We start from the raw sequence: 26,140 nt of genomic DNA, 5'->3' as shown, positions 1-26,140 counted from the left end.
CTCAATCAGAAAAATTACTTGTAGCTTAGACAGCACCTTTCTTAGCTCCTCTAATAATGACTCTGTCCTTTGTTCTAAGCCCTGTCTAGTGCACTTGGGCCTCATTCCTTTGTAATCATAACCTCTACTCTACCACCAATGGCTCTATTCCCAACCTGTGTGTACTGATGGTCCTCTTCCCCACTTAATGCTGTATAATTGTTCAGACCTGGTTAATGCCACTCTTAGGATCATTGGTTACTATCCTCACCCTGTCTTTTATGACCTTGTCTAAATATGATCAGAGTCGGTGAACTTAGAAGGCTTCCATAGCCTTGGCAACTCATGACGACAGCCTAGGGTGGTTACTGGCGCCATAAACTAGAGTGTCAATTTGTTGGGTCAACAACAGGAGTCACTGTGCACTTGCTCCTCATGTGGGATCTCTGTCCTTAATGTGCTGTTCATTGTGATTTAATGCTATAACTAGTACTCAAACAGTATGTTTCACTTTGTGTTTTTATGTGGGTACAAACTGTTGAAATCTTTACTTAATATATACTAAATTGATCTTCTGTATATAAAGAGAATTGAAAATGAATCTTGAGTTGAATGGAAGGGGAGAGGGAGTGGGAGAGGGGAGGGTTGCGGGTGGGAGGGAAGTTATGGGAGGGGGAAGCCATTGTAATCCATAAGCTGTACTTTGGAAATTTATATTCATTAAATAAAAGTTAAAAAAACAAATGTGGCTTTGCCACCTCTTTTTTTCATTTCTGTTGGCATGGAATATCTTTTTCCAGGCTTTCACTTTCAGTCTGCATACATCTTTGTTGGAAAGATGTGTTTCTTGTAAGCAGCATATAGATGGTTTTGTTTTTTAATCCATTCAGCCAGTCTATGTCTTTTAACTGGAGAGTTGAGGCCGCCATTAACATTCAATGTGACTATTGATAAGTAGTGACTTTTCCCTGTCATTTTTCCAGAAATATTTCTAATATATGCTTTGAATTTCCTGTGATCTTTTACTGAGAGATTTTCTTCCTTTACCTTCTTCTGTATCAGTGGCCATGTTTGTGTGTTTGTATGTAACACATTTTTAAGCATTGTTTGCAGGACTAGAGGAGTAGTGAAAAATTCTTTAAAATTCGGTTTGCTATGTTTAATTTTTTCTTATCTTTGATAGGAGTCAGGGAAAGTATTGTGGGAGGGAAAATGTCTTTGTTAATATTTTAAGGAATTCCTACAGTAACTTTATTTTTATGCTTTGAAATATCTTACATATCTGGGTTTTGGGGTCATATTTAGTGAAGTCACATTAATTTATGTTCTTTGATACCAAAGAGAAGAACCAGATAGGAAAATAACTCGAGTCTACTAAAGTTTTAATTAGTAAGAAATCAATTACAATGCTATAAGTCTGACATTTTTTAGATGCAAAAGAAAATAATTAATATCAATATTTAGATATGAGCAGTTAGTGAGGACTTCTCAGTAGTTTAAGTAAAGTGTTATCCCTGTGTATGTGTATGTGTATGTGTATGTGTTGTGTGTGTGTATGTGTTGTGTGTGTGTGTGTGTGTTGCACCCATCTGTACTAGTCACAATCTCTTAGACCAAGATTCACACCCAGTGAAAACTTTTGTTCAAAGAATAGATTCACATACTGGCATTTTTATTTTTTAAGCATAATATATTTTTTCTGGATTATGAGAAATATCTTTAAAATATGTGAAAGATAGTAGAGGGAATTTTAAAAGTTCTATAGGCATAAGAATGTTTGCCTTTATTTTCACATTTATTATGGATTTTTAGTTTTAATGATTTTCTTTTTTCTTCCCTTCAGAGAATTTATCAACAGCCTGAGACTGTACAGGTCCTTCTATGGAGTCCTGGCTGACCAGCTTTGTATTAATGACTTAGCTGCTGCTGAGGGGGTGCCCTGTTGGAACGGAGAGGATGTGGTGAGAAGGTATTGTATCCATAGTGTGCTGTCAGAATTGGTTGGCTGCTTTTATCATTGCTGTCTTTTCCTGAATCTTGAATGCACTACTTCAGTTTTAACTTTGCTTCACAGGTTAGTGTATAGACTAATTCCTTCTTCTATATTTGTTAAAGTAATCTGATCTTTTTTGATATTTAAAAACGATAATAGCATGCTGGGATGTTTTCAAAGTTTTGTCCTTTATATCTATGACTGACACACAATCCAACTTTTTAAATTATGTCCTTAATCTTATCCAATAAATCTTTCAGCTTTATCAGATTTTTTTAAATTCATGAATATTATTAAGTGAGGAAATGAAGTGAAATGTGAATCCCTATGCAAAGATTCATTGAGATATGGATATGTATCCCTGGAGTGTCAGTAAGGAAGGAGGGAGGAGGGAGGGAGGGAGAGAGAGAGAGAGAGGCAAGGAAGAGGGAGGTGAGAGAGAGAGAGACAGACAGACAGGCAGGCAGGCAAGCTGCATGTGTATGCAACAGTGTGAGGAGTTACTTTTCTGTATGTCTGTTTGAGACATTATTTACTGTGTGTTGTCAATTGTTCTCAACGTTAGGAATGACATTTTACTTTTACCTTTTCTCCTCCCTGTCTAGAATTTCTTTGGCAGTATCTTTGCCATTGCTTCCTGAATTTGATTGTACTTGATTTATAAAATGTAGTTACTTTAAGGAAAATTGTGATACAGTTACATGGTATGAATTTTAAAATCTACATGTTGGTTAAAAAGCCTGTGAAAATTCTGCCTCTCACACTATGTCTCATCTGCCCAGTTTCTGTTCCTAGAGGTATCAGTGGTTAAGAGGTCCTGTCCAAATTTCCAGAGATTTTTGTGTTTTAAATTTAATTTTTTTGTATTCATTTAATTTATTTGAGATAGACAAAGTCAGAGAGAGAGACAGACACACATATAAACATAAACATAAACACAAACACAAACAGAGAGAGAGAGAGAGAGAGAGAGAGAGAGAAAATTTCTATCTGCTGGTTCACTTCCCAAATGCCTTCAATAACTCGTGCCAGGCCAGGCTGAAGTCAGGAGCCAAGAACTTAATCTGAGTATTCCAAACAGGTTGGAGCAACCCAATTGCTTAGTATATCACCTGGTGCTTCTCAGGGTACCCGTAAGTAGGAACCTGGTATTAAAAGTGGAGCCAGGACTTTAACCCAGGCACTCAGATGTGAAATGTGAGCACAGTAACTGCTAGGCCAATCTTATGTCCTAATTCTGGCGTTTTAAATTTTCTTTACTACAGTGATGTTATTTCTGAAGATTAAAGAATATAAAAGTCTCTGTAATGTTTTGAAAATTTGAGATATTACTAATATTTTATTGTAATAGTAAATCTAATGCTGAGCACAATGCTAAGAACTTTACAGGAATTATTCTATTTGATGCCTGAATAATATCATCTTTCTCTTACCAGTAAGAACAAGGCAGGTTAGATAATTTGTTTGAGGTCCAAGAATTGAGAGGGTCATGATTCAAGCTCAGATGTTTGATGTCTTAACCTGCCCAATATAAAGAATTACTTCCTATTTTTAATAATTAATTTAGTTAATTTTAACTGGTATGTAAAATTGTATATATTATAGAGTAAATATTATTTTGTACTTAATATCTGAATATATCAGAGAATATTAGAATTTACAGAAAATATTTAAGTTCAATACTAAGGCAAGTTTAACAAAATATTTTACTAATGTGGCTAGTTTTTTATTTTTCTTCTTTATGCTCCTTGGATGTTGGAAAGTAAGAATTTTCTAAATATTTCTTGCTTTTACTGAGAGCATTCATAGCATGCATTATATTTTGAGTACTTAAAGTATTCACATCACTAAGATTTCTGCTTCTTAAATGATAATTCAAGGGTATTTTGACTTAAAAGTTTTGTCTTTAGGTTGCTCAAACTGAAATTCAACTTTTTATGTATGATTCTATTTCTGTAAGGACTAATATTATTCTCATGATAGTTGATGATGTATTTTGCATATAATATATATTTTACATTCTTTTGCTTTATAACATTTTAATCTACAGCTATAAGAATTTTACTTTTAACTTTTTCCATTTCCTTCTTGAATATTTGGATTGGGGTTTGTGTAATAGGAAATACCATTAGGGAAATAAATGATTTAGGAAAACATTTTAGAGAAATAGTGTTTTCAACTCAAAGAACATATTTTCTTCTATGTAGTATTTTTTAAGACTTTACTCATGATTTATGAATAAAGACTTTGTAGTAGGAATTCTCTATAGAAAGTGGCCATACTCCATCAAAGAAGGAGGTACCTTTCTCTGAAGGGAGGAGAGAACTTCCACTTTGACTGTGACCCTATCGGAATAAGATCAAAGTCAGCGAACCCTAAAGGCTTCCATAGCCCTGGCAACTCATGACTAGAGCCTAGGGAGATTACTGACGCCATGAACAGGAGTGCCAAATTGTTAAGTCAGCAACAGGAGTCACTGTGTACTTACATCCCATGTGGGATCTGTCCTTAATGTGTTGTCTAATGTGCAGTGATGCTATAACTAGTACTGAAACAGTATTTGTACACTTTGTGTTTCTGCGTGGGTAAAAACTGATGAGATCTTTACTAATTATATACTGAATCGATCTTCTGTATATAAAGATAATTGGAAATGAAAAAAAAAAACACCTGGTGTTAAATTGGAAATGGCATAGAAAATTAATTAATTTTTAAAAAAATATTATGTAGGATCTCTGCCTTTAATGTGCTGTATACTCTTATTTAATGCTATAACTAGTACTCCAACAGTATTTTTTTTTTCACTTTGTGTTGCTATATGGGGGCAAACTGTTGAAATCGTTACCTAATTTATACTAAACTGATCTTTTGTATATAAAGAGAATTGAAAATGAATCATGATGTGATTGGAAGGGGAGAGGGAATGGGAAAGGGGAGGGTTGTGGGTGGGAGGGAAGTTTTGGGAGGGGGAAGCCATTGTAACCCATAAGCTGTACTTTGGAAATTTATATTCATTAAATAAAAGTTTAATAAAAAAAAAAAGGAGATGGGAGAGGGAGAGGCAGGTGGGATGGGGCAGGGAGAGGTAAGGGGAAAAGAACCACTATATTCCTAAAGTTGTATCTATGAAAAAATGCATTCATTAAATAAAAATTTTTAAAAAGTGAAAAAAAAAGAAATTCAAAGAAAATATGGGGTTCTGTATTAAGTATTAGCAATTGAATACAAATATGATGCACCGTCTGCCTTCAAGGAGATATGAATTATCTAAAGATTCATCCCTTACCTCTTTTAAACAAGGTTTTTAAATGTCTTAGAGAAATATATTTGGGGATCCTCCAAAAAGTTCATGGAAAAATCTGTGTCTGGAAAGTCTACATGTAGATCTTGAAATTTTTGCAATGAAATAAACTTATGGTTTAATTAAAAAAAAAAAAAAAGAAAGTGGCCATACTTCTGATAAGTGAAGTGAGTCAATTTAGTTTTCATTGGCTTTCAGCTCACGCCTTCACTTTCACATGCCACCCTGGCCTCCTGTTACCACTTCCAGTACAGAGACCCCAGCCTCCTGTAAACAAGCTTTGCTAGCTTTGTCTTTCCTCAAGTAATTCTTGTGGCCTCATCATCTTAATGGATATTTCCCCTTATTTGAGGGTATTTTTTTCTTTCATCCCTGTTTCATGAATCTCCAATCTATTCCTGCTTGCTCCCTCTGGTCAAAGGGCCAGTGGACAAGCCTCACATATTTATGTCTTCCTACCACCATCTCTATTTTTTTTTTAATAAATCATATCTGTCTAGCTACCTGTGTGCGATCCACCAAGCTAATTTAATTAGCAGTATGACTTTCTTTTATTTATTTATTTATTTGATAGAGTTAGAGAGAGACAAAGAGAAAGGTCTTCCTTCCATTGGTTCACCCCCAAGCTGGCCACCACGGCCAGTGCTGCACCAATCTGAAACCATCTCTTGCCTGCTTCCAAAATGAGCATGGTTCAGCCCTGGTTAATATGTAAACAATAGGGGTCAGCGCTGTGGTGCAGTAAGTTAACGCCCTGGCCTGAAGCTCTGACATCCCATATGGGCACAGGTTCGAGACCTGCCACTTTTGATCCAGCTCTCTGTTATGGCCTGGGAAAGCAGTACAAGATGGCCCAAGTCCTTGGGCCCCTGCACCTGTGTGGGAGACCCAGAAGAAGCTCCTGGCTCCTGGCTTCAGATCAGCGCAGCTCTGGCCATTGTAGCCAATTTGGGAGTGAACCATCAGGTGGAATAGTTTCCTCCCTCTCCTCTCTCTGCATCTCCTCTATTTGTATAACTCTGACTTTCAATAAACAAAATAAATCTTTAAAAAAATGTAAACAATGAACTACTGGTTTCACAGGCATTATTTTACTTAATTTGGACAACCAAGACTTTACCCCTTAATTGTTGAAGTAAAATAATTAATAATAATAATAATAATAATAACTTTGTATTTGAAAGACAGAGAAAGAAAAAAAGAGAGAGAGAATAAAAGAGTCCCTCCCTCTGCTGGTTTATTCCCCAAATGGCTGCAACAGCCATGACTTGGCCAGGCTGAAGCCGGGAGTTAGGAACATTATCCAGGACTCCAATATGGGGTAAGCAGGGACCCAAGTACTGGGATCGTTTGCTGCTGCTTTCTGCGGCACATTAGCAGTAAGATGAATTGGAAGTACAGCAGCCGAGACTTGAATTGGCACTCAGATGTAGGATGTTGGTATCACAGGCAACAGGTTCACATGCTGTTCCACAATATCATCTCCCATTTTTCTAGAGTAAATTAATTGGGCTGTCTTTCTCTTCTATTTGATCTTAAGAAAATTCTCATGTGTACTTTGACTTAAAAAAACCTTAAAATTGTAATTTTATTTATGACTCAGTCAATTCTTGATGTAAATTATAATGGGATTTAAAATTATATACTCAGTGCCTCAGTACTAAAATCCAAATATCTATTAAGTATGATTGATTGATTATGACATATTCTGCATAGGATATAATATAGCATTCAGAACTTATGCATATTTGTATCTATTTCTGTAGAATTATTTCAAATAAATATTAAGTTAAATAACTAGAAGTAGAATAGTACATATTTCACCAGCAGATTTGAATAAATAAAATATGAGTATATACTTTGTATAATGTTGATTATACAGAGTATTTGTGGAAAGTTATAGGAAAATTGTTAAAATGCCTAAAATGTACTTGGGCAGAGGCTTTTACTTTTTTTCTCTTTTAAGATTTATTTATTTGAATGACAGAGTTTCAGAGAGAATGAGAGAGCAAGAAAGAGAAATTGTCCATCTGCTGGTTTATCCCCAGATGGCCACAAAAGCCAGTGCTGGGCCAAGCCAAAGCTAAGAGCCAAGAGCTTCATCCAGGTTGCTCACATGGGTGTGGGGGCCCAAACACTTGGCCATTTTCTGCTTTTCCCAAGCCATTAGCAGGGAGCAGGATTGGAAGAGGAACATCTGGTACATGAACTAGTGCCCATATAGGATGCCGGCGTGGCAGGTGGCAGCTAACCCATTATGCCACAATACTGGCCATGACTTTTACTTTTAAATGTATATTATCCACGTGTATTTTTTAATTAAAACAAATATAATGCTAGAATTATACTTTATTGTTTTGTTTGTTTACAATTCTGAAAATTTATTTTTTCAAATAATGCTGTTTATACATTTACTTTCTATGAATTCTTAGTCAAGGATGTAATTTTATCAAAGTGCTAATGAATGCATTTCAATATTATACTACTGAATTTATCTAAGCAAATTTCTCTATAAAGTCAAGTCCTGATAACTGTTATAATATTAAATTATTAATCACTTTTTCCTTGAGGAAAAAAATGAGATGTAGCAGTGATCTGTAATGAAATTTTCTAGCCATTCTCCTATCACATACTCATTTCAGAGTCATGGGGTTAGCTAAGGTAAATAATGACATTCAATTTTGAGGAAATGGATACCAAATGAATGTATATTGCATTTGGGGATGATGGATTATTTTCCTTTTTATGGTGGGTTTTAATACTCATCAAGTTTGTTCCGGAGAAACTATGCCAAACACTTCAATGGGGTGAGTGGTGGCCAGCATTGAGTCCATCGTTCATTATGAGTGCAAAATAATTATTTTGGCAAGATTTCTTCTCCTGCAGACATTTTTTAGGAAATGATTGATAAGATCATATATGTGCGTAGACATGCTGCCTCACAGAATAGAAAAACCGTACAATTTCAGTATCATGACTGTCCTGTAAAATTGGGTGAAATTACCTAAGCACTCATCAAAAGATGTAACATTACTTTGTGAGCATGAATGAAAATGTCTAAATTACCTGTAATATAAACAGAGTTTAATTTTTGAAACAAAGTCTATTTTAATTAAAATTATTTTAGAGACTATATTTACACTGTATACTGCAACATTGTAGTCAATAGTTCAAAGAATTTCTAATTGGAAATGCAAATGTGTTACTGAAAGACACACATAGTCTACATCCCATATCTACCCCTTCTGTCTCTTCAACATGAAATAAAACTGTTCTCTGAAAGGCATGCCAGTCCTAATTCTGTTCTCAGTTCTCTGTGCTTGCAAATTAATGATGATTTGTACCTGTCTTTCTGGATATTGAAGTTCAGGTGACAGTTCCATAATTACCAGGGTTTCCTGGTTTTCTTTTTTCTTATGATTAACAGACAGATAATCCAGTAACTCTTTATAGGAATTTATGACTGCAACAGCAGCTCTTCAACTAGTCTGAAGCTGTTAAGTATGATAATACAATGAATATGCCACATTGTTTCTACTTCACTCTGATTCAGTCAGTGTTCCAGCATTCTGTTTTCATAATCAAGTTTGTTTCTTTTCCAGCTCTTTTGATAAGGTCACCCTTTTTCTGAACTGATTGTAATGGAATTTTAAAAATAAGATTAATAATAGAAGATCTGGGCCAGCATTGTGGTAGTGAATAAAGGCATTGCCTGCAATGTTAGCATCCCATATAGGCTCTGATTCCTGTCCTGGCTGTTCTATTTCCAATCCAATTCCCTTCTAATGGCTTGGGAAAAGCAACAGAAGTTGGCCCAAGTACCTGGGCCCCTGCTATCCATGTGTGAGATTTCCAGAAACTCCTGGCTCCTGGTTTGAGTCTGGCCCAGCTCTGGCTGTTGGGGCCATCTAGGGAGTAAATCAGCAGATAGAAGATATCCCTCTCCCTTTCTTCTTCTCTCCCTCTCTCTCCCTCTCCCTCCCTCTCCTTCTCCATCTTTTTCTATAAATCTGACTTTCAAATAAATAAATAAATAAATAGTTGCAAAAGAGAGAGTATTATAAAAAAAGAAGACCCTAGAAATCTGAGATTTGATCCTCCAGGTTATATATTTTTAATCTTTTTTTCCATTTTGCTTTGACACCATTTTCTATCTAAAAAGTCTGTTCATATTCAGTCTTAGCTTTTTCTACCTTGCCTAACACCATGCTGTTGTATTTCCTTTTTTAAAAAAGCTGACCTTGTTCCCAAGTGTTATGAAAACAATCATATTTCAGGATTGTTCTGATTTTGTTAGTTTAACAAGTAGTTGTTATTCTTGTGTTTCTTGTGCAAATGCACTATGCTCTTCATGACTTAAACATTAGTCTTTATCTTTTTCCCCTTTCAAATTCTATCCAACAAGGTTTCTAGTATGGTTACTCCATATCTTTCCAGTAGTAATCATTTTTAAAGGCTTATTTTATTTATTTGAAAGACAGAGTGATAGAGAGAGAATCCAGACAGAAAAGAGATCTTCCATTCACGATTCATTCTCCAAATAGGTGCAATGGTTGGGGCTGGGTCTGGCAAGGAGCAAGGAACTCTACCTGGGTCTCCTATGTGGATGACAGGGGCCCAAGCATTTAAGACATCTTCTGATGCTTTCCCAGGTATATTTGCAGGGAGCTGGATTGGAAGCAGAGTTCCTAGGACTCATACTGGCACTCCAATATGGGATCTAGCATTGCAGGCAGCAACTTAGCCTGCTGTGCCAAAATGTTAGCCCAGTTGTCTTACCTTTGTCCTGTCATACTTAGTTCACAATTGGATATTGCATTAAAATCTTGTTTTAAAAACTTCTCCTTCTCTAGCCCAACTATTTATTATAGAACTTGAAAACTTGAAATTTCCACTGTTAGCAAACTAAATTTTTACAAATTTATTTTAGTTTTTAAAAAGATTTATTTATTTGAAAGGGAGAGTGACATGCGCGCAAACATAGAGAGAGAGAGATAGAGAGAGAGAGAGAGAGAGAGAGAGGCAAGAGGCGAGAGGCGAGAGGCGAGAGAGAAGAATGAAAACATCTTAACATCTGCTGTTTCTCTCCTGACATACTCTCAACAGCCAGGGCTGGGATAAGCTGAAGCCAGATGCCAGGAACTTGACATGGGTCTCCCACGTGGGTGTCAGGGACTCATATAAGTTAACTGTCATCCACCACTTCTCCAGCACATTACCAAGGAGCTGGATCAGAAGCAAAGTTGCTGGCACTTGACCCAGGGTGTATCCCTCTGCATCACATCTGCCCCACAACTGAATTATTTTTTCCATGCAACTGTATATACAGGTTTGCCAAACTCCCACTTTCATTTTAGACTTAGTGTGATGAATTCCCTTATTTGTGTTTGAGGTTAACCACTTGAAGATGTTGTGATACCTCCAATACTTTGTGCATTTACATGTGATAGATCTTTCTCATTCTATACTGTAATTTCCTTTAGTTGTGATCTAACAGTCACAATTTTATTTGTATTATATCTGAATCTATAAATTTTAATAAAAGTATAATTAAATATGGGTTATTTCAGAATACTATAGATCATTTTATTTTTTAAATTTTTATTTTAAGACATAATTTCAACCTACTCTAATGTAGTCACAGGTTTAAATCACAACTAACCCTAATATTGAACAAGTGAGAAGTAGGAAGACTGTACCGTAGGAGTATAAACAAGGACTAAAAACAATAATCACATCACAAGATGTTTGTTTCATTCCTATATATATTTTTTTTAATTTGAGAGAGAGAGTTACAGACAGAGAGACGGAGAGACAGAGAAAGGTCTTCCATATGCTGGTGCACTCCCAAAATGGTCACAATGGCTGGAGCTGGGCTGATCTGAAGCTGGGAGCCAGGAGCTTCTTCTGGGTCTCCCATATGGGTGCAGGGGCCCAAGGTCTTGGGGCATCTTTCACTGTTTTCCCAAGTGATAGCAGAGAGCTGAACTGGAAGCAGAGTAGCCAGGGGTTGAAGTAGTGCCCATAGGGGATACTGATGCTGCAGGTGGAGGTGCAGCCTACTACAACACAGCACCAGCCCTTTTCGTATTATATATTAACTGCCATGTATCAGAGAAAACATATGATATTTGTCTTATTTCACAAAACATAATGGTTTTCAGTTGCATCCTTTTTGTTGCAAAAGACAGAATTTCATGCTTTTTATGGCTGAATCACATTTTCTTTAGCTACTCATCAATTGATAGGCATCTGGGTTGATTTCATATCTTAGTTATTGTGAATTGAACTGCTATAAACATGCAAGTAGAGATCATTCTTTCATATTCTGTTTTCATTTTCCTTGGGTGAATTTCAAGGAGTGGGATGTCTGGGTCGTATCTATTTTCAGATTTCTGAGGAATCTCCATACTATTTTCCATAATGGCTATCCTAATCTACATTCCCACCAACAGTGTTATTAAGCTTTTCCACCATATTCTCACCAGCATTTATTGTTTTTTTTAAATATTTATTTATTTATTTGAAATGCAGAGTTACAGAGAGGCAGAGGCAGAGAAAGAGAGAGAGAGAGAGAGAGAGATCTTCCATTTGCTGTTTCACTCCCCAAATGGACGCAACTACTGGAACCAAGCCCATTGAAGCCAGGAGTCTTCTTCTGGGTCTCCCATGTGGATACAGGGGCCCAAGGACTTGGACCATCTTCCTGTCCATTCTCAGATGTATTAGCATGGAGTTGGATCAGAATTGGAACAGCCAGGACTTGAACTGACACCCATATGGGATGCCAACATGGCAAGTGGCAGCTTTACCCACTATACCACAGCACTGGTCCTTGTTTTTTTTTAAATTTAAAAAAAAATTAAGGATTTTTATTTATTTATTTGAGAAGTAGAGTTACAGACAGTGAGAAGGAGGGACAGAGAGAAAGGTCTTCTATCCGTTGGCTCACTCCCCAAATGGCCACAATGGCCAGAGCTGCGCCAATCCAAAGCCAGGAGCCAGATGCTTCTTCTGGTCTCCCATGCAGATGCAAGGGCCCAAGAACTTGGGCCATCCTCCACTGCTTTCACACGCCATAGCAGAGTGCTGGATCAAAGGAGAGGCAGCTGAACTAGAACAGGCGCCCACATGTGATGTCAGCGCCACAGGTGGAGGATTAACCTACTGCTCTATGGTGCCAGCACCGGCCCTTATTGTTTTTTTGATTTCTGTCTGATAACCAATCTAACTGGGGTGAGGTGAAACCTCATTGTGGATTTTATTTGCATTTCCCTGATGGCTAGTGATCCTGAGCATTTTACATGTGTCTGTTGGCCATTGGAATTTCATCCTTTAAAAAATGCCTATTCAAATCCTTTGGCCATTTCTTAACTGGATTGTTTGTTTTCTTGTTGTTGTTAAGTTTCTTGAGATCATTATAGATTATGGCTATTAATTCTTTATCAGTAGCCTAGTTTGCAAGTATTTTCTCCCATTCTGTCAGTTGCCTCTTCACTTTGTTGAGTGTTTCCTTTGCAGTGCAGAAACTTCTTAGCTTGATGTAATCCCATTTGTCTATTTTTACCTTTATTGTCCATGTTTCTGGGGTTTTATCCCACAAGTCTGCCTATGATAATGTACTACACCGTTTCCCCTATGTTTTCCTCTAGTAATTTTATACTGTCAGTTCTTATCTTTAGATCCTTGATTCATTTTGAGTTGATTTTTGTATGAGACGTAAGGTAGGGACTTGTTTCATGCTTCTACATGTATAGATTCAATATTCCCAGAACTATTTGTTGGAGAGACTGTCCTTTATCCAGTGATTGATTTTAACTCCTTTTTCAAAGATTAATTGGTCATAGATGAGTGGAGTGATTGGGGTTTCTATTCTGTTCCATTGGTCTACATGCCTATTTTTGTGTCAGTATCAGGCTGTTTTGTTCGTAACTTCCCTGTAGTATTTCTTGAAATCTGGTATTGGGTTGCTTTCAGTTTTGCTTTTGTTGTTTAACATTGTTTTATCTATTCAGGGTCTCTTGTATTTCCATATGCATTTTAGCATCATTTATTTCAAGATCTCAGAAGAATGTCATTGGTATTCTGATTGGGATCATATTGAATTTATAAATTGATTTGGGTAGGATATACATTTTGATGACATTAATTCTTCCAATTCATGAACATGGGATATTTTCCTTTTTTTTCTTGCGTGCATCTTTTTCTATTTGTTTCTTTAAAGTTTTATAATTTTCATTATTTCATTATTCCCTTGATTAAATTTATTCCAAGGTATTTTCATTTTTGTAGCTATTGTTAGCAGTACTGGTCTTAGAAGTTTTTTCTCAACCATGGCACTGTTTGTGGATACAAAGGCTATTTATACTTGTATGTTCTTTTAGGAAAGAACTCCTGTATTATATAAAACTCTAAAAATGATGTACAATTTCTGTAAGTATTTTTTTGAAGATAACATAATTCTAAGGAAAAGTCATTTTTGCAAGTATTAGTTATAACTAAGAGGTTTGGGAATTTGGGATGTCACTCAATGTTAACCATTTGGTAGGTAATATGTGAGTCTGAAGTGAACTTGAGTGTCTGAAAGAAAAATGTGAAGAAGGGTGATAAATCATGAGTTTCTACCTGTGTCTGACCCTGATTTTTTTCCCCTGACTTTAAGTTTATGTGTGTCTCATTGTATGCATTTCCATAGACATTGTTTTGTGAAACTGGGATCTAAAGAACTCTACAAACCTTAAATGTTTTGGATTTGAGACATGTTAGGTGCTATTGTTCCTCTCTGTAAGACTGAGTTGAAAATAATATTGCAAATTGCGGGGGGAGGGACGAATAAAAGGCAGAATAGCCTGCCCTAGGACAAAAGTGTGAGTTTACAATTTTCAGTCAAGGCAGAAATACAAAATGTCATTTTATACATATTATAAGGGACTGTGGAATTCATCACATTACAAATTCCACATTCTTGTTCTACCTGGGCAAGTTTAAGAGTGGGTGTCATATGATGTTCGGAATGAACATAAGATAAATTTGCAAAGTTCTTGGCTGTGGATTCTCCCTACACTGGAGAAAACCTCTCTCTGCCTTACCCTATCACACTGTTTTGTCAGATACTTTCTTATTTAAATGATGATACCTGAAGTAGTTATCCCATCATATGGGTCTATAGTAGATAATATGTTAGCAAAAGGGTTGCCCATTTTTATCCACTATGCCTCAAGTCTTGATGTAGCTACTTTTAAGCCTAGCATAATCATCTGTCTTAGGTTAATATGTAAATTTGTGTCTTTTCTAAAAAATGTTTTGTCATTTTGGCAATTATTGCATGATATCTTCCAAATGGTGACATTTCTTTGGTATCTCTGTTGCTGGATTACTGATTTAGTAATCAGTTATCTCTCATTAAGCTTGTCATCATTGTGTTCAGAGAGCTAGACTTGAACATAGAAACTGTTTCATTAATCTTCATGGAGAGTTTTTACCCTGTCACTAGAATGAAATCAAAATGCTGTTGTTCACTGTTAGTGCCAGGGTGATTGATTATTCCCATAAAGTATGTGAATTCAGTGAGGAAGTCCAATTCAAATATCCATAGGCCGAAATTTGTTTAAGTCCCTGATTTTCACCTTCTTGGGTTAGGTTCTGCTTCAGTTTAGAATACCTATATGAGTTGCATTGATAAGCAATTTCAAGTTCATGTGCCAACATTGTGCTTTCTGTATCCTCCTATTTATGTTCCTGACACCCTTATTTTTAGAGTAGGGAGGCTTGGTGCCGGTGAGATGAAGGAACAAAATTGAGAGGAAAGGACAACTCATGACTAGAGCCTAGGGAGATTACTGACGCCATGAACAGGAGTGTCAAATTGTTAAGTCAGCAACAGGAGTCACTGAGTGCTTACATCCCATGTGGGATCTGTCCTTAATGTGTTGTCTAATGTGCAGTGATGCTATAACTAGTACTGAAACAGTATTTTTACACTTTGTGTTTCTGCGTGGGTACAAACTTATGAGATCTTTACTAATTATATACTGAATTGATCTTCTGTATATAAAGATAATTGGAAATGAAAAAAAAAAAAACCTGGTGTTAAATTGGAAATGGCATAGAAAATTAATTAATTTTTTAAAAAAATATTATGTAGGATCTCTGTCTTTAATGTGCTGTATACTCTTATTTAATGCTATAACTAGTACTCCAACAGTATTTTTTTTCACTTTGTGTTGCTATATGGGGGCAAACTGTTGAAATCGTTACTTAATATATACTAAACTGATCTTTTGTATACAAAGAGAATTGAAAATGAATCATGATGTGATTGGAAGGGGAGAGGGAACGGGAAAGGGGAGGGTTGTGGGTGGGAGGGAAGTTTTGGGAGGGGGGAAGCCATTGTAACCCATAAGCTGTACTTTGGAAATTTATATTCATTAAATAAAAGTTTAATTTAAAAAAAAAGGATGTTCTAAATTAGACTTAAAATTCTTGACTCTAATTGAATAATCCTTGCTTGGCAGATATTCAGATCTGACACTCTAGGTATTCTGTCTGTTTTAGACAATGCTACTCCCTTATCTGTCAACATTCACCTCACAGTAAATTCCTGCCCTTTTTTACTGAGACTTTTTGGTGTATGTTTTCTAGCTTCCATATGATTTTCTCCACCTTGCCTCTTGCTCATACTTTTGATAGAAATACATTCTATGCCCAAAAGCAGCTGCCTGTCATCATTCTCCAGCTAGGTGGCCAACTTTTGCTATAGACTTGCACTGCCTTCCATTTTCTTAGGCAAAATTCACCTACCAGCTGTTTTAATTACTCCCATTTTAAAAGCACCCCAAAGTCTCTCTTGCTTAGGATAAATGAGTGGGTGAATACCATAATGGTCCTACCAACTTTCTTCTATTACATTCTATCCTTTGGCCTTTCCAACCTCAATTTTTTATACAGTCAAGGTATAAATCAATTTGTAAGACTCAAAACCAACTTTCAGTCATCTGCTTTTATGTCTAGCACTTTACTTTAGAATGTGAGAGGGTATACACCATTGATTGTCTTCTTTTCAGAAAAAAAAATGGGATCAGAAAGAGTACTATTTTGGTATCTTTTAAGGGCATTTGGAAGCAAAGGAGGAAAAGCAGAAAATTAGAATCTGTGTTTAAGATGCCGCAGTAGACCTTTAAGGGAATAAAGAGGTATGTAATATTAAGTCTTCTGTCATCTTTACAGTGCAAACATTTATCCAGAAAGCTAGTAAAACTCACTTTTTACAAACATAGGTTTGTTAAGAGCCAGCCTTCCAAGCTTCTCTATAAAGATGAGACACTTTTCAGGGATGTGAATTCACACAGATACATTAACCTTTAAGTGTTTCAGGTTCTGTCTTTACAGTGCAACTGAAAGTAATGTCTTTCTACTATTTGATAATTAAATGAATTAGTCACATAAACTGTATGTGATACTAGCTACCACACAGTAAACATTCAACAACTCTTCAATTGTGTTATTACTAAAAGATGTATGTTCATTTATTTCAATAGGAAATTCTTGTGTTGAGTTTCTTTTTTATTGGATTGATTTGCTCATGAGTCAAATAACTTCCATTTGGAAACAAAACATATAAGAAAAAAATAAGTTGATAGAATTAATGTAAGGAGGATTTTTTATATAAGTAGGAGTTATTCCCTAACTAATATTTTAAATGGTTATTTCACTGGGGCCTGAAATAGCCAAATTTTATGTTTTTTTTTTTTTTTTTGACAGGCAGAGTGGACAGTAGAGGGAGACAGAGAGAAAGGTCTTCCTTTTTGCCATCAGTTCACCCTCCAATGGCCGCCGCGGTAGGCGCACTGCGGCCGGTGCACCGCGCTGTTCTGATGGCAGGAGCCAGGTGCTTCTCCTGGTCTCCCATGCGGGTGCAGGGCCCAAGCACTTGGGCCATCCTCCACTGCACTCCCTCGCCACAGTAGAGAGCTGGCCTGGAAGAGGGGCAACCAGGACAGGATCGGTGCCCCGACCAGGGCTAGAACCCGGTGTGCCGGCACCGCAAGGCGGAGGATTAGCCTACTGAGCCATGGAGCTGGCCCAAATTTTATCTTAATGGGTGGTTCATTGACTAGTCCAACTGTGGAAAAGGATGTTTTATGTTGTTCCCATATAATGTATCAATTTTCTCAATAGAGAACTGAAAGGTAAGATATAAAGCAATACAGAGAAAAAAGAAAACATAAAAGAAAAAAATCCTAGCAGTGGTTTGGGAGTACTCAATCACTGATTAATTTTAAAGTTGCTCAAACTAAATGATTAGTACACTGGAAATAAAATCTCTGAAGCCACACTAAACTTCAGGAAGTCTCAGATCATTTTAGGTGGCATGACAGTTTTAAGGCTGTTACACTTGCAGTCATTTTCCTTCATGTGTTGGATTTCTAAAGGAAATAAGTATTGTATACAGAGTCTCTAGAACAAAATGAGGTTGAATTTCAGGTATCATAACATGTCTAACTACTCAGTGTATAGTACAAGTAAACTATTTTTTAACTTGTTACATGCTTTCATTAGAGGATGTGAGTAGAGGAAGACAAGAGATAAAAGGTAGTAAGAGAAAAGTTCACTGAAGTGGAAACTTAAAGGACCTTTTCCCATCTGTTTGGCTGAGAAGTTGTTATCTCTTTGGTGGTACAAATTTCATCACAGTTCCATAGACTTGTGATTTCTAGATTGTGTTACTGCAAAACAGCAGCAATCTTAAAGGGCTACAGGATGCCTATACTTGCTTTAGCCAGAGCAACTCTATATTTATTCTCTGTTTTCATATTTGGTTTTCATCTGAACAGTTATTCCCTGATTAGTAAAAATGGTTATAACTTTGCTAAGCTATAAATATAGCAAATACTTTTTCTTAGTCTAGTTCCTATATTCCCATATCATAGCATATTAATATAACAGTGAATGATTTATTATATTTTAAAGGAAAATGTTAGGATATTCAAAGAATAGTCATTTGTTTATGATATTTTATCTTCAAGTAGATCCTAGTGTAATCTCTTTTAATTTATATGAATATATAAGCTTGTCAGTTAACAGCATTCTCTGTTGCTCAGTTATTGAAATTCTTGCTTTCTGATGTATTTTAAAAGTAAATAAATTATAGATTATTCAAAAATCTGATTTGAATTTATTTACACGTAAATAAAGATAACATTTGAAGTAGATTGACCTTTATATTTTAGCTGGAATGATTAATGTAATTATATATTTCATTTTTATGAACATTTCATTACCTCCTTGACTCCTCTGAAATGAGAAAATATTTTTTCTGTGTTTTTCTGGGGATATGGATGAATACAAATTAATTTTTGACTGCTTCTGTAATCTACTTTCAAAGTTTCATCTTTAATCAGTTTTGTGTATAATGTCAGCCACAAGGGGCAGCCCATGAATCTTTGAGGTATGAATAAGAAACTTAAGATTCTTAGTATCATGAAGAAATCAATCTCAGGTTTGGAAGGTAGCCTAGAAATCAGAGTACAGAGTACAAAACTACATAAAGAAGTGATTGGAAGCAGAAATACAGGATATTTTGATTCCTGTATACTTCAAGATAGTCCTTGATTTTTAAAATAATATATTATCAGTATTATTATATACAGTATAAGAATTGCCATATGCCTTTCAAGTTCTTCCTTTCAGCATCAAGCAACCTGTCCCTGAATTGGTACAAAGTTGCACATTTCTGGGACTCTTTCTATACAGTTCAAAGGATCTTCTGAAAATAACTAATTTTTCCTTACTTTTCTGTCAGGTGTTAACAACAGATGTATGATGCTGTAAACACACAAATGTATGTAACTTCTGTATAAATTAAATATAAAATAATATACAGTGAAATACAGGACTTTTTATTATGCTATACAGAATCTAGACATGTTTAGATATACTTAATCAGTAAATCAACAACAGTTGAAGTAGGCTCTAGTTATGTTCATCAAACAAAAGTACTATCTTCTTTTAGTGAGCATGACATATTAAAATATAAGATAATGCGGCTGGCACCGTGGCTTAACAGGCTAATCCTCTGCCTTGTGGCACTGGCACACCGGGTTCTAGTCCTGATTGGAGCACCGGACTCTATCCTGGTTGCCCCTCTTCCAGGCCAGCTCTCTGCTATGGCCCGGGAAGGCAGTGGAGGATGGCCCAAGTGCTTGGGCCCTGCACCCACAACGGAGACCAGGAGAAACACCTGGTTCCTGGATTCAGATCAGCGAGATGCGCCGTCCGCAGCAGCCATTGGAGGGTGAACCAATGGCAAAAAGGAAGACCTTTGTCTCTGTCTCTCTCTCTCACTATCCACTCTGCCTGTCAAAAAAAAATAATAATAAGATAATGCTAAATACAAAGAAATGCAGTGCTGCTGGTGTAAAATTGAGGCATTGCTATCTCATTTGAAATCATGCTTTTCCAATTGTAATGCATGTGTCTGTAGAGCTACATAGTGACGTTTTATGGGGTAGAAAGAGCCACAACGTACGCATGACCTCCATGCTCAGAGGGCTTATTATGTGATGGCATGCAGTAAAATATTAGGGTATTCCAGAAAAATAGAATCAATCTCTCCATCTCTCTCCATCTCTGCACCCCCACACCCACCCACCCTGAGTCAGTGTTGTCAAAAGCTGATGTTGCAGTTTTGAGTCTGGAAGCAGACTTTTGGTAGAATTCCTTCCTCTTCAGTAGACCTTAGTCTTTTGTCTGAAGTCCCTTGTTTGAATGAAGCTCACCAAGATAATAACAATAGATAGAATTACAAAGTAGAGAATGTTCTAACATAGCAAGCAGTTCACACAGCAGACGCAAAGAATGGCAAACATCCTAAACAGCACTCTGACCTCAGAATAAGCCCCTAAGGCCTGATTGAAAACACCATGAGAGCATTTCAAGCATGGAAAGTCAAGACATAGTGGCAAAAATGATTCTGCATGAAGGATCTCTGTGAGACCCCAGTGGAAAAAAGGGGCCATCAAAAAGGATGTACTTTTCTCTGAAGGGAGGAGAGAACTTCTACTTTGCATATGACCCTGTCTAAAAACTGGCAGAGTCTGTGAACTCAAAAGGCTTCCATAGCCTTAGAAGCTCATGTCAAGAGCCTCAGGTGGTCACTGACATCATAAATAAGAGTGTCAGTTGTTAAATCAACAACAGGAGTCACTGTGCACTTGCTCCTCATGTTGGACCTCTGTCCTTAATGAGTTGTACTATGAGAATTAATGGTAAAACTTGTCTTCATACTGTACTTTATATTTTGTGTGTCTGGGTGCAAATAATTGAAACCTATACTTAGTATAGAGTTGGTTTTCTCTTTATAAAGTCTATTAAAAACAAATCTTAATGGAAAATTTAATGGGAGAGGAAGTGGGAGGTGGGGTGGTGTGGGGATGGGAGGGTGGGAGTGTGGGGAAGAAACACTATATCCCTAAAAGGTATACATATGAAAATTTGTGTTCATGAAATAAAAACCTTCATAAATAAATAAATATTTTTTGGGATAATATTCTTTACTCCAAGGCTGATAATTTAAATTTCAGTCACATTTAAAAATATCTTCCCAGTAATACACAACTGAGCACTATGCCATAGCCTGGTTGCTATATACAATTCACCATCCCAAGCAATTTTGTTGGTGATGAATGAGATAGCATTTTTGTGCTCTCCTGGAACTCATGTTCGAGATCTGAGTGAAGAGGCAGGTTATGCTAGACTAAGTGTCCGGGGTAAACTGGGGAGAAATCACTGAAGCTGAACATGTGGGAAGATCTGACTTTTCCCAGGTAGTGAGTGTCATGCTCCATGTGTCTGAGTATCAGAACGTGAATCAGCATTGAATCAGTGTGTGTGGAGCAGACTGATACAGTGAAGTCTCTGCAATGAGATGTAGATGGGGCAAGTGTCAGATCACATAAATCTGGGAAGAAGTGTGGCTTTCATTTTAAGGGCTAGGAGAAGCCAGTGGAGGGTTCAGGATGTGCGGTAGGAAAACAATAAACATTTTCTATATTAACACTCAACACAGAGCTCTACTATGCCCAAATGTGTGGGAGGTCCTCCCACACCAAACAATTTTCTCCACTTCTCTTTGGACACCTATAGCAAGTCCTATAATTCAATTTAATTCAATTTGGTTCTTATACTATCCCAAGTTAGTATACCCCAAAGGTTGAGGGCTTAGTCCCATAGGACCAAGCCCTAATTCAGATGCCAATTGCAAGTCATAGGCTCTCAGGTTACCTACAACTTCTTTGTGAATTGTCTACAAATTTGAGGTTCTCACGATCCCCTTCTTGGATTCAATCATTTGCTAACATGGCTCAAAGAACTCTGGGGAATTTGTACTTACATTTGCCCATTATTTAAAAGGACTTAGCTCAGGAACAACTGAATGGAAGAGGTATCGGAGAAGGGATGTGATTAGTTAATGGGAAGCTCTCAGAACCACAAATTTTTTGATATCTGTGGATTACACAGACATGACCAATTGGATGTTGATTATTAATAAATTGTCAATCCAGTAAACCCGTTTCCAGTCTCGCTCTGAAAAATGAGGGGTGGTGCTGAAAGTTCCAGACTTCTCATCATGGCTTGGGCTTGCCTTCTAGGAGCCTTCCAAACAGCACTTCATTAGAACAAATGATGCTCTTATGGCTCAGGAAATTCCTAGAGACTTACAAGGTCCCTGATATCCACTCCTGTCTTAGGAAGTCTGTGTCAGGAACTGGAATCAAAGACCAAACATGATTCTCCTAGCATCCCTCTCTTTATCCGTTTTCTTCTGCTGTAACAGAATACCTGAGACCAAGTAATTATTTAAAAAGAGAAATTTATTTTCTTGGAGTTCTGGGGGCTGAGAAATCAAAGATTAAGTAGCAGCATCTTCTGAGTACCTTCTGGTGGTGTCCTAAATGGCTAAAGACGACACACAGCAGAAGGGCAAGGGGAGAGAGAGAGGAGTTACCAGATTTACACTTCGATAACAGCATCAATCTCACCCATGAGGGCAGAAAGGGTAGAGGCCTCATGGATACTTAGTTGTAACAGTCCCATTTTTTTCTTCCTTTCTTTTTCCTTCCTTCCTTCCTTCCTTCCTTCCTTCCTTCCTTCCTCTTTCTTTCTCTCTCTCTTTCTTTCTCTTTCTCTCTTTTTCTTTCTCTCTCTTTCTCTTTCTTTCTCTCTCTCGCTTTCTTTCTTTCCCTCCCTCCCTCCCTCCCTCCCTCCCTCCCTCCCTCCCTCCCTCCCTCCTTCCTTCCTTCCTTCCTTCCTTCCTTCCTTCCTTCCTTCCTTCCTTCCTTCCTTCCTTCCTTTCTTTAGAGATAGAGTTACAGACAGTGAGAGGGAGAGACAGAGAGAAGGTCTTCCATCCTCTGTTTCACTCCCCAGATGGCTGTAATGGCCAAAGCTGTGCCAATCTGAAACCAGGTGCCAGTTGCTTCTTCCTGGTCTCCCATGTGAGTGCAGGGGCCAAAGCACTTGGGCCATCTTCTACTGCTTTCCCAGGCCAGAGTAGAGAGCTGGATCGGAAGATGGGACTAGAACTGGCACCACACGGGATGCCGGTGCCACAGGCAGAGGATTAACCTACTGGCCCCAGTCCCATTTCTTAATACTGTAACAATGGCAGTGAAATTTCAATTTGAGCTTAGGAGGACACAAACATGCAAATAGTAGCCCCTGTTTACAAGGATTTTCAGAACTCTATGCCAGGGATAGGTTTTTTGTGTGTGTGTGGTTTTTTTTTGTTTTGTTTTGTTTTGTTTTTTTTTTTTTTTTTTTTACAGGCAGAGTTAGTGAGAGAGAGAGAGACAGACAGAGACAGAGAGAAAGGTCTTCCTTCCGTTGGTTCACCCCCCAAATGGCCGACATGGCTGGTGCACTGCGCTGATCCAAAGCCAGGAGCCAGGTACTTCCTCCTGGTCTCCCATGTGGGTGCAGGGCCCAAGCACTTGGGCCATCTTCCACTGCCTTCTCAGGCCACAGCAGAGAGCTGGACTGGAAGAGGAGCAACCGGGACAGAATCCGGTGCCCTGACTGGGACTAGAACCTGGGGTGCCGGCGCTGCAGGCAGAGGATTAGGCAGGTGAGCTGCGGCACTGGGCAGGGGGATAGGGATATTAACATATATCTGAGAGTATTTAAAAGTTTGTGGAAAAAATGAAATCAAAATTAATTTTTACCCCAAATATTTTTATACCCATGTATAATTTTTTCACAATTCATATTTTCCATGAACTTTTTGAAGACCCGCTTGTGTGTGTGTATGATAGGAAGAGACAGAGATTGATCTTTGATCTCCATCTGCTGGTTAACTCTTCAAATTCCTGCAAATTCCAGGAAAAAGCCAGACTGAAGACAGGATCCAGGAACTCCATTTAGGTTGCCTATGTAGGTGAAAGGGATCTAGGCACTTGTTCCATCTTCTGCTGTTTTTCCAAGCAAACTAGCAGAAAGCTGGATAGGATGTGGAAGAGTTAGGATATAGGATGCATAAGAAGCATCACAAGCAGAAGCTTAAACTGCTGTGCCATGTGCTTGGTCCAGAGAATAGTTTTGAATATAAAATTTGAGGAAGAACAGATGGAATTGTATTGCTTCATATTGGTCAATTTGTGTGAGATATGTATGGGAGACAGAATGAGAAAGAAACAAAATAGAATATACATCTCTAAAGAATAAAAAGTTATTTGCAGTGAATGAAAATCTGCATCATCATTGTTTTCTGGGGAATTTAAATCTTTTTTTGCAGAGCATATCATAAGAAACTGCATGCCCATAGTCACACTGTAGATAGAACATGTACAGTTTATATTACAAATGAATTTTCCCCACACAGTGAAGTGCTTTTCAAAATTAATTGGAAAAACCAAATAGAAAAAAAAATGGGCAAAATGCATGAATAGTTTACTGAAATGTATCAATGGCTTTTAAACCTGTGAAAAAATGTTCACCATCACCTATGGAAATGTTGGGGCTCAGAAAGTGAGACCCACAAATACTGGCGCATTGAAGTGCTGAGAGGCCTCAGAAAATACCTCAGAATCAAGGTGCCTCTGACCTTCCCTCTCTGCAGTTTCCTTTCCTACCTGACCAGATACACCACAGGAGGAGCACAGTGACCTTGAGTCTTATTAAAATTTCATTAACCAGAAAAGGCTTAACTCATATCTCAGCAAGGCTTACGTCTGTCAAACACCTGGCAAAAGTGCTATCACATGCTATCATTCCCTTCAATATTTTAATGAGAAACATTTTAAAGCCTTCGTTCTATGGGCCAAACCTACTATGTCCCAGCCACTGATGTTCTCAGAACCCACTGGATTCCCCTAAAAGTCACCCCCCTGGAATTTCCTATGTATACATTCTCCTCTCTTTGTAGAAAAAGAAATTTGTTTGCTTCTGAATCATGTGAGGCTAGTGGCTAGCTGCACTATGTGATTGCCTCTGTGTATATAATAAACATATCTTTTCTCCAAAAATCTGCTTAGCTTACCTTCGAAGGACAGTGGGGAAATCTCTCTTCACCCACACAAATAAAAATAAAGAATTTATAACAAAAGTGCAACTGAAATAAAAAACAAATAACTGCTTTCCTCTTGTTGTAACTGCAACAATCACTAAATTTGATAATTCATGACATTGTCCAGGGTGTGGAGAAAAAATATTTCAGTACCACAGTAGGACAAAAATTATACTTGTATCTTTAAAGGGCAATTAGGCAACATATATCAATATTTCAAAAGCATGTGATTTTTGAAACATGTAGTAACAAATGTAGTAACAACATACAGGATAATTCACAAAGTTTGTGAAAATGAAATTAAAAGATTTTATTTTAGTGCAAAATCATTTTGGAATCCATGCATAAGTTTTCTATAATATGAATTTGCCATGAACTTTTTAAAGTCCCTGCTATGCATGGATTTCAAGGCTTTTTTTGTACCAAAATAACATTATCTTTTAATTCTATTCTCTACAAACTTTTTGAAATACTTTTGTATGGAAGCAAAAGATTATGTATAATACATGGTTATTACTAGACTAAAGTATGAACAACCAAAATGCCCATTAATAATTAAATGCCTATGTAATTTATTTCTATTTTACAGAGATTTATAAGAAAGCTGACTGAGAGGGAGAGGTAGTAGGGGAGAGAGAGAGAGAGAGAGAAAGAGAGAAACAGTCAGGGCTGGGTCAGGCCAAAGCCAGGAGCCAGGAACTCCATCCTGTTCTCTTACAAGAGTAGCATGGGGCCAAGGACTTGGGATATCAGCTTCTGCCTTTCTTCTGCATGAATGGGAAACTGGATCAGAAATACAGCAGCTGGTGATCAAACTGACACTCCAGTATGGGATGCCAGTGCTACCTGCTGCACCACAGCAGTAGCTCAGTGGTCTATTTTTAAAAACAAACATATTTTTAGGGGTCAGTGTTGTGGCACAATGAGTTAATCCACTGCTTGTGAGCCAATATCCCATATCACTGTACTGGTTTGAGTTCTGACTTCTCTGCTTCTTATCCAGCTTCCGGCTAATGTGCCTGGGTGGACCTTGGAAGATGATCCAAGGATTTGCACCCTAGCCATCCGCATGGGAGACTTGGATGAAATTCCAAGCTCCTCACATCTGCTGGGCCATTTGGGAAGTGAACTGGTGACTGTATGATCTCCTTCCACCCCTGTCATTCTGACATTCAAATAAATAAAATACATTAAAAAATAAAATGGAATATACTTTTGATTTTAAGTAGACTTGTATATAGAGATATGGAAATACCTACAGAAGAAGACGACGAAAGAAGGAGGAGGAGGAAGAGAAAATTGAAGA

At 37.3% G+C, this 26,140-nt stretch overlaps 1 protein-coding gene across 1 annotated transcript in view; it reads left to right on the top strand.

Annotated features, from left to right (window-relative positions):
• GPC5 (glypican 5) overlaps positions 1-26,140 on the top strand; it is an 860,209-nt gene that overhangs the window by 454,735 nt on the left and 379,334 nt on the right. The window contains exon 5 of the mRNA XM_062195157.1: positions 1,823-1,948. Coding sequence (XP_062051141.1) covers positions 1,823-1,948 — 126 coding nt within the window. The remainder of the gene's footprint in view (positions 1-1,822; positions 1,949-26,140) is intronic.

Source organism: Lepus europaeus, chromosome 6, assembly GCF_033115175.1.
Source record: "Lepus europaeus isolate LE1 chromosome 6, mLepTim1.pri, whole genome shotgun sequence".
Taxonomy (NCBI): Eukaryota; Metazoa; Chordata; class Mammalia; order Lagomorpha; family Leporidae; genus Lepus; species Lepus europaeus.
The sequence above is the reverse complement of the archived record's forward strand: the minus strand, read 5'-3'. Positions and strand labels throughout refer to the sequence as shown.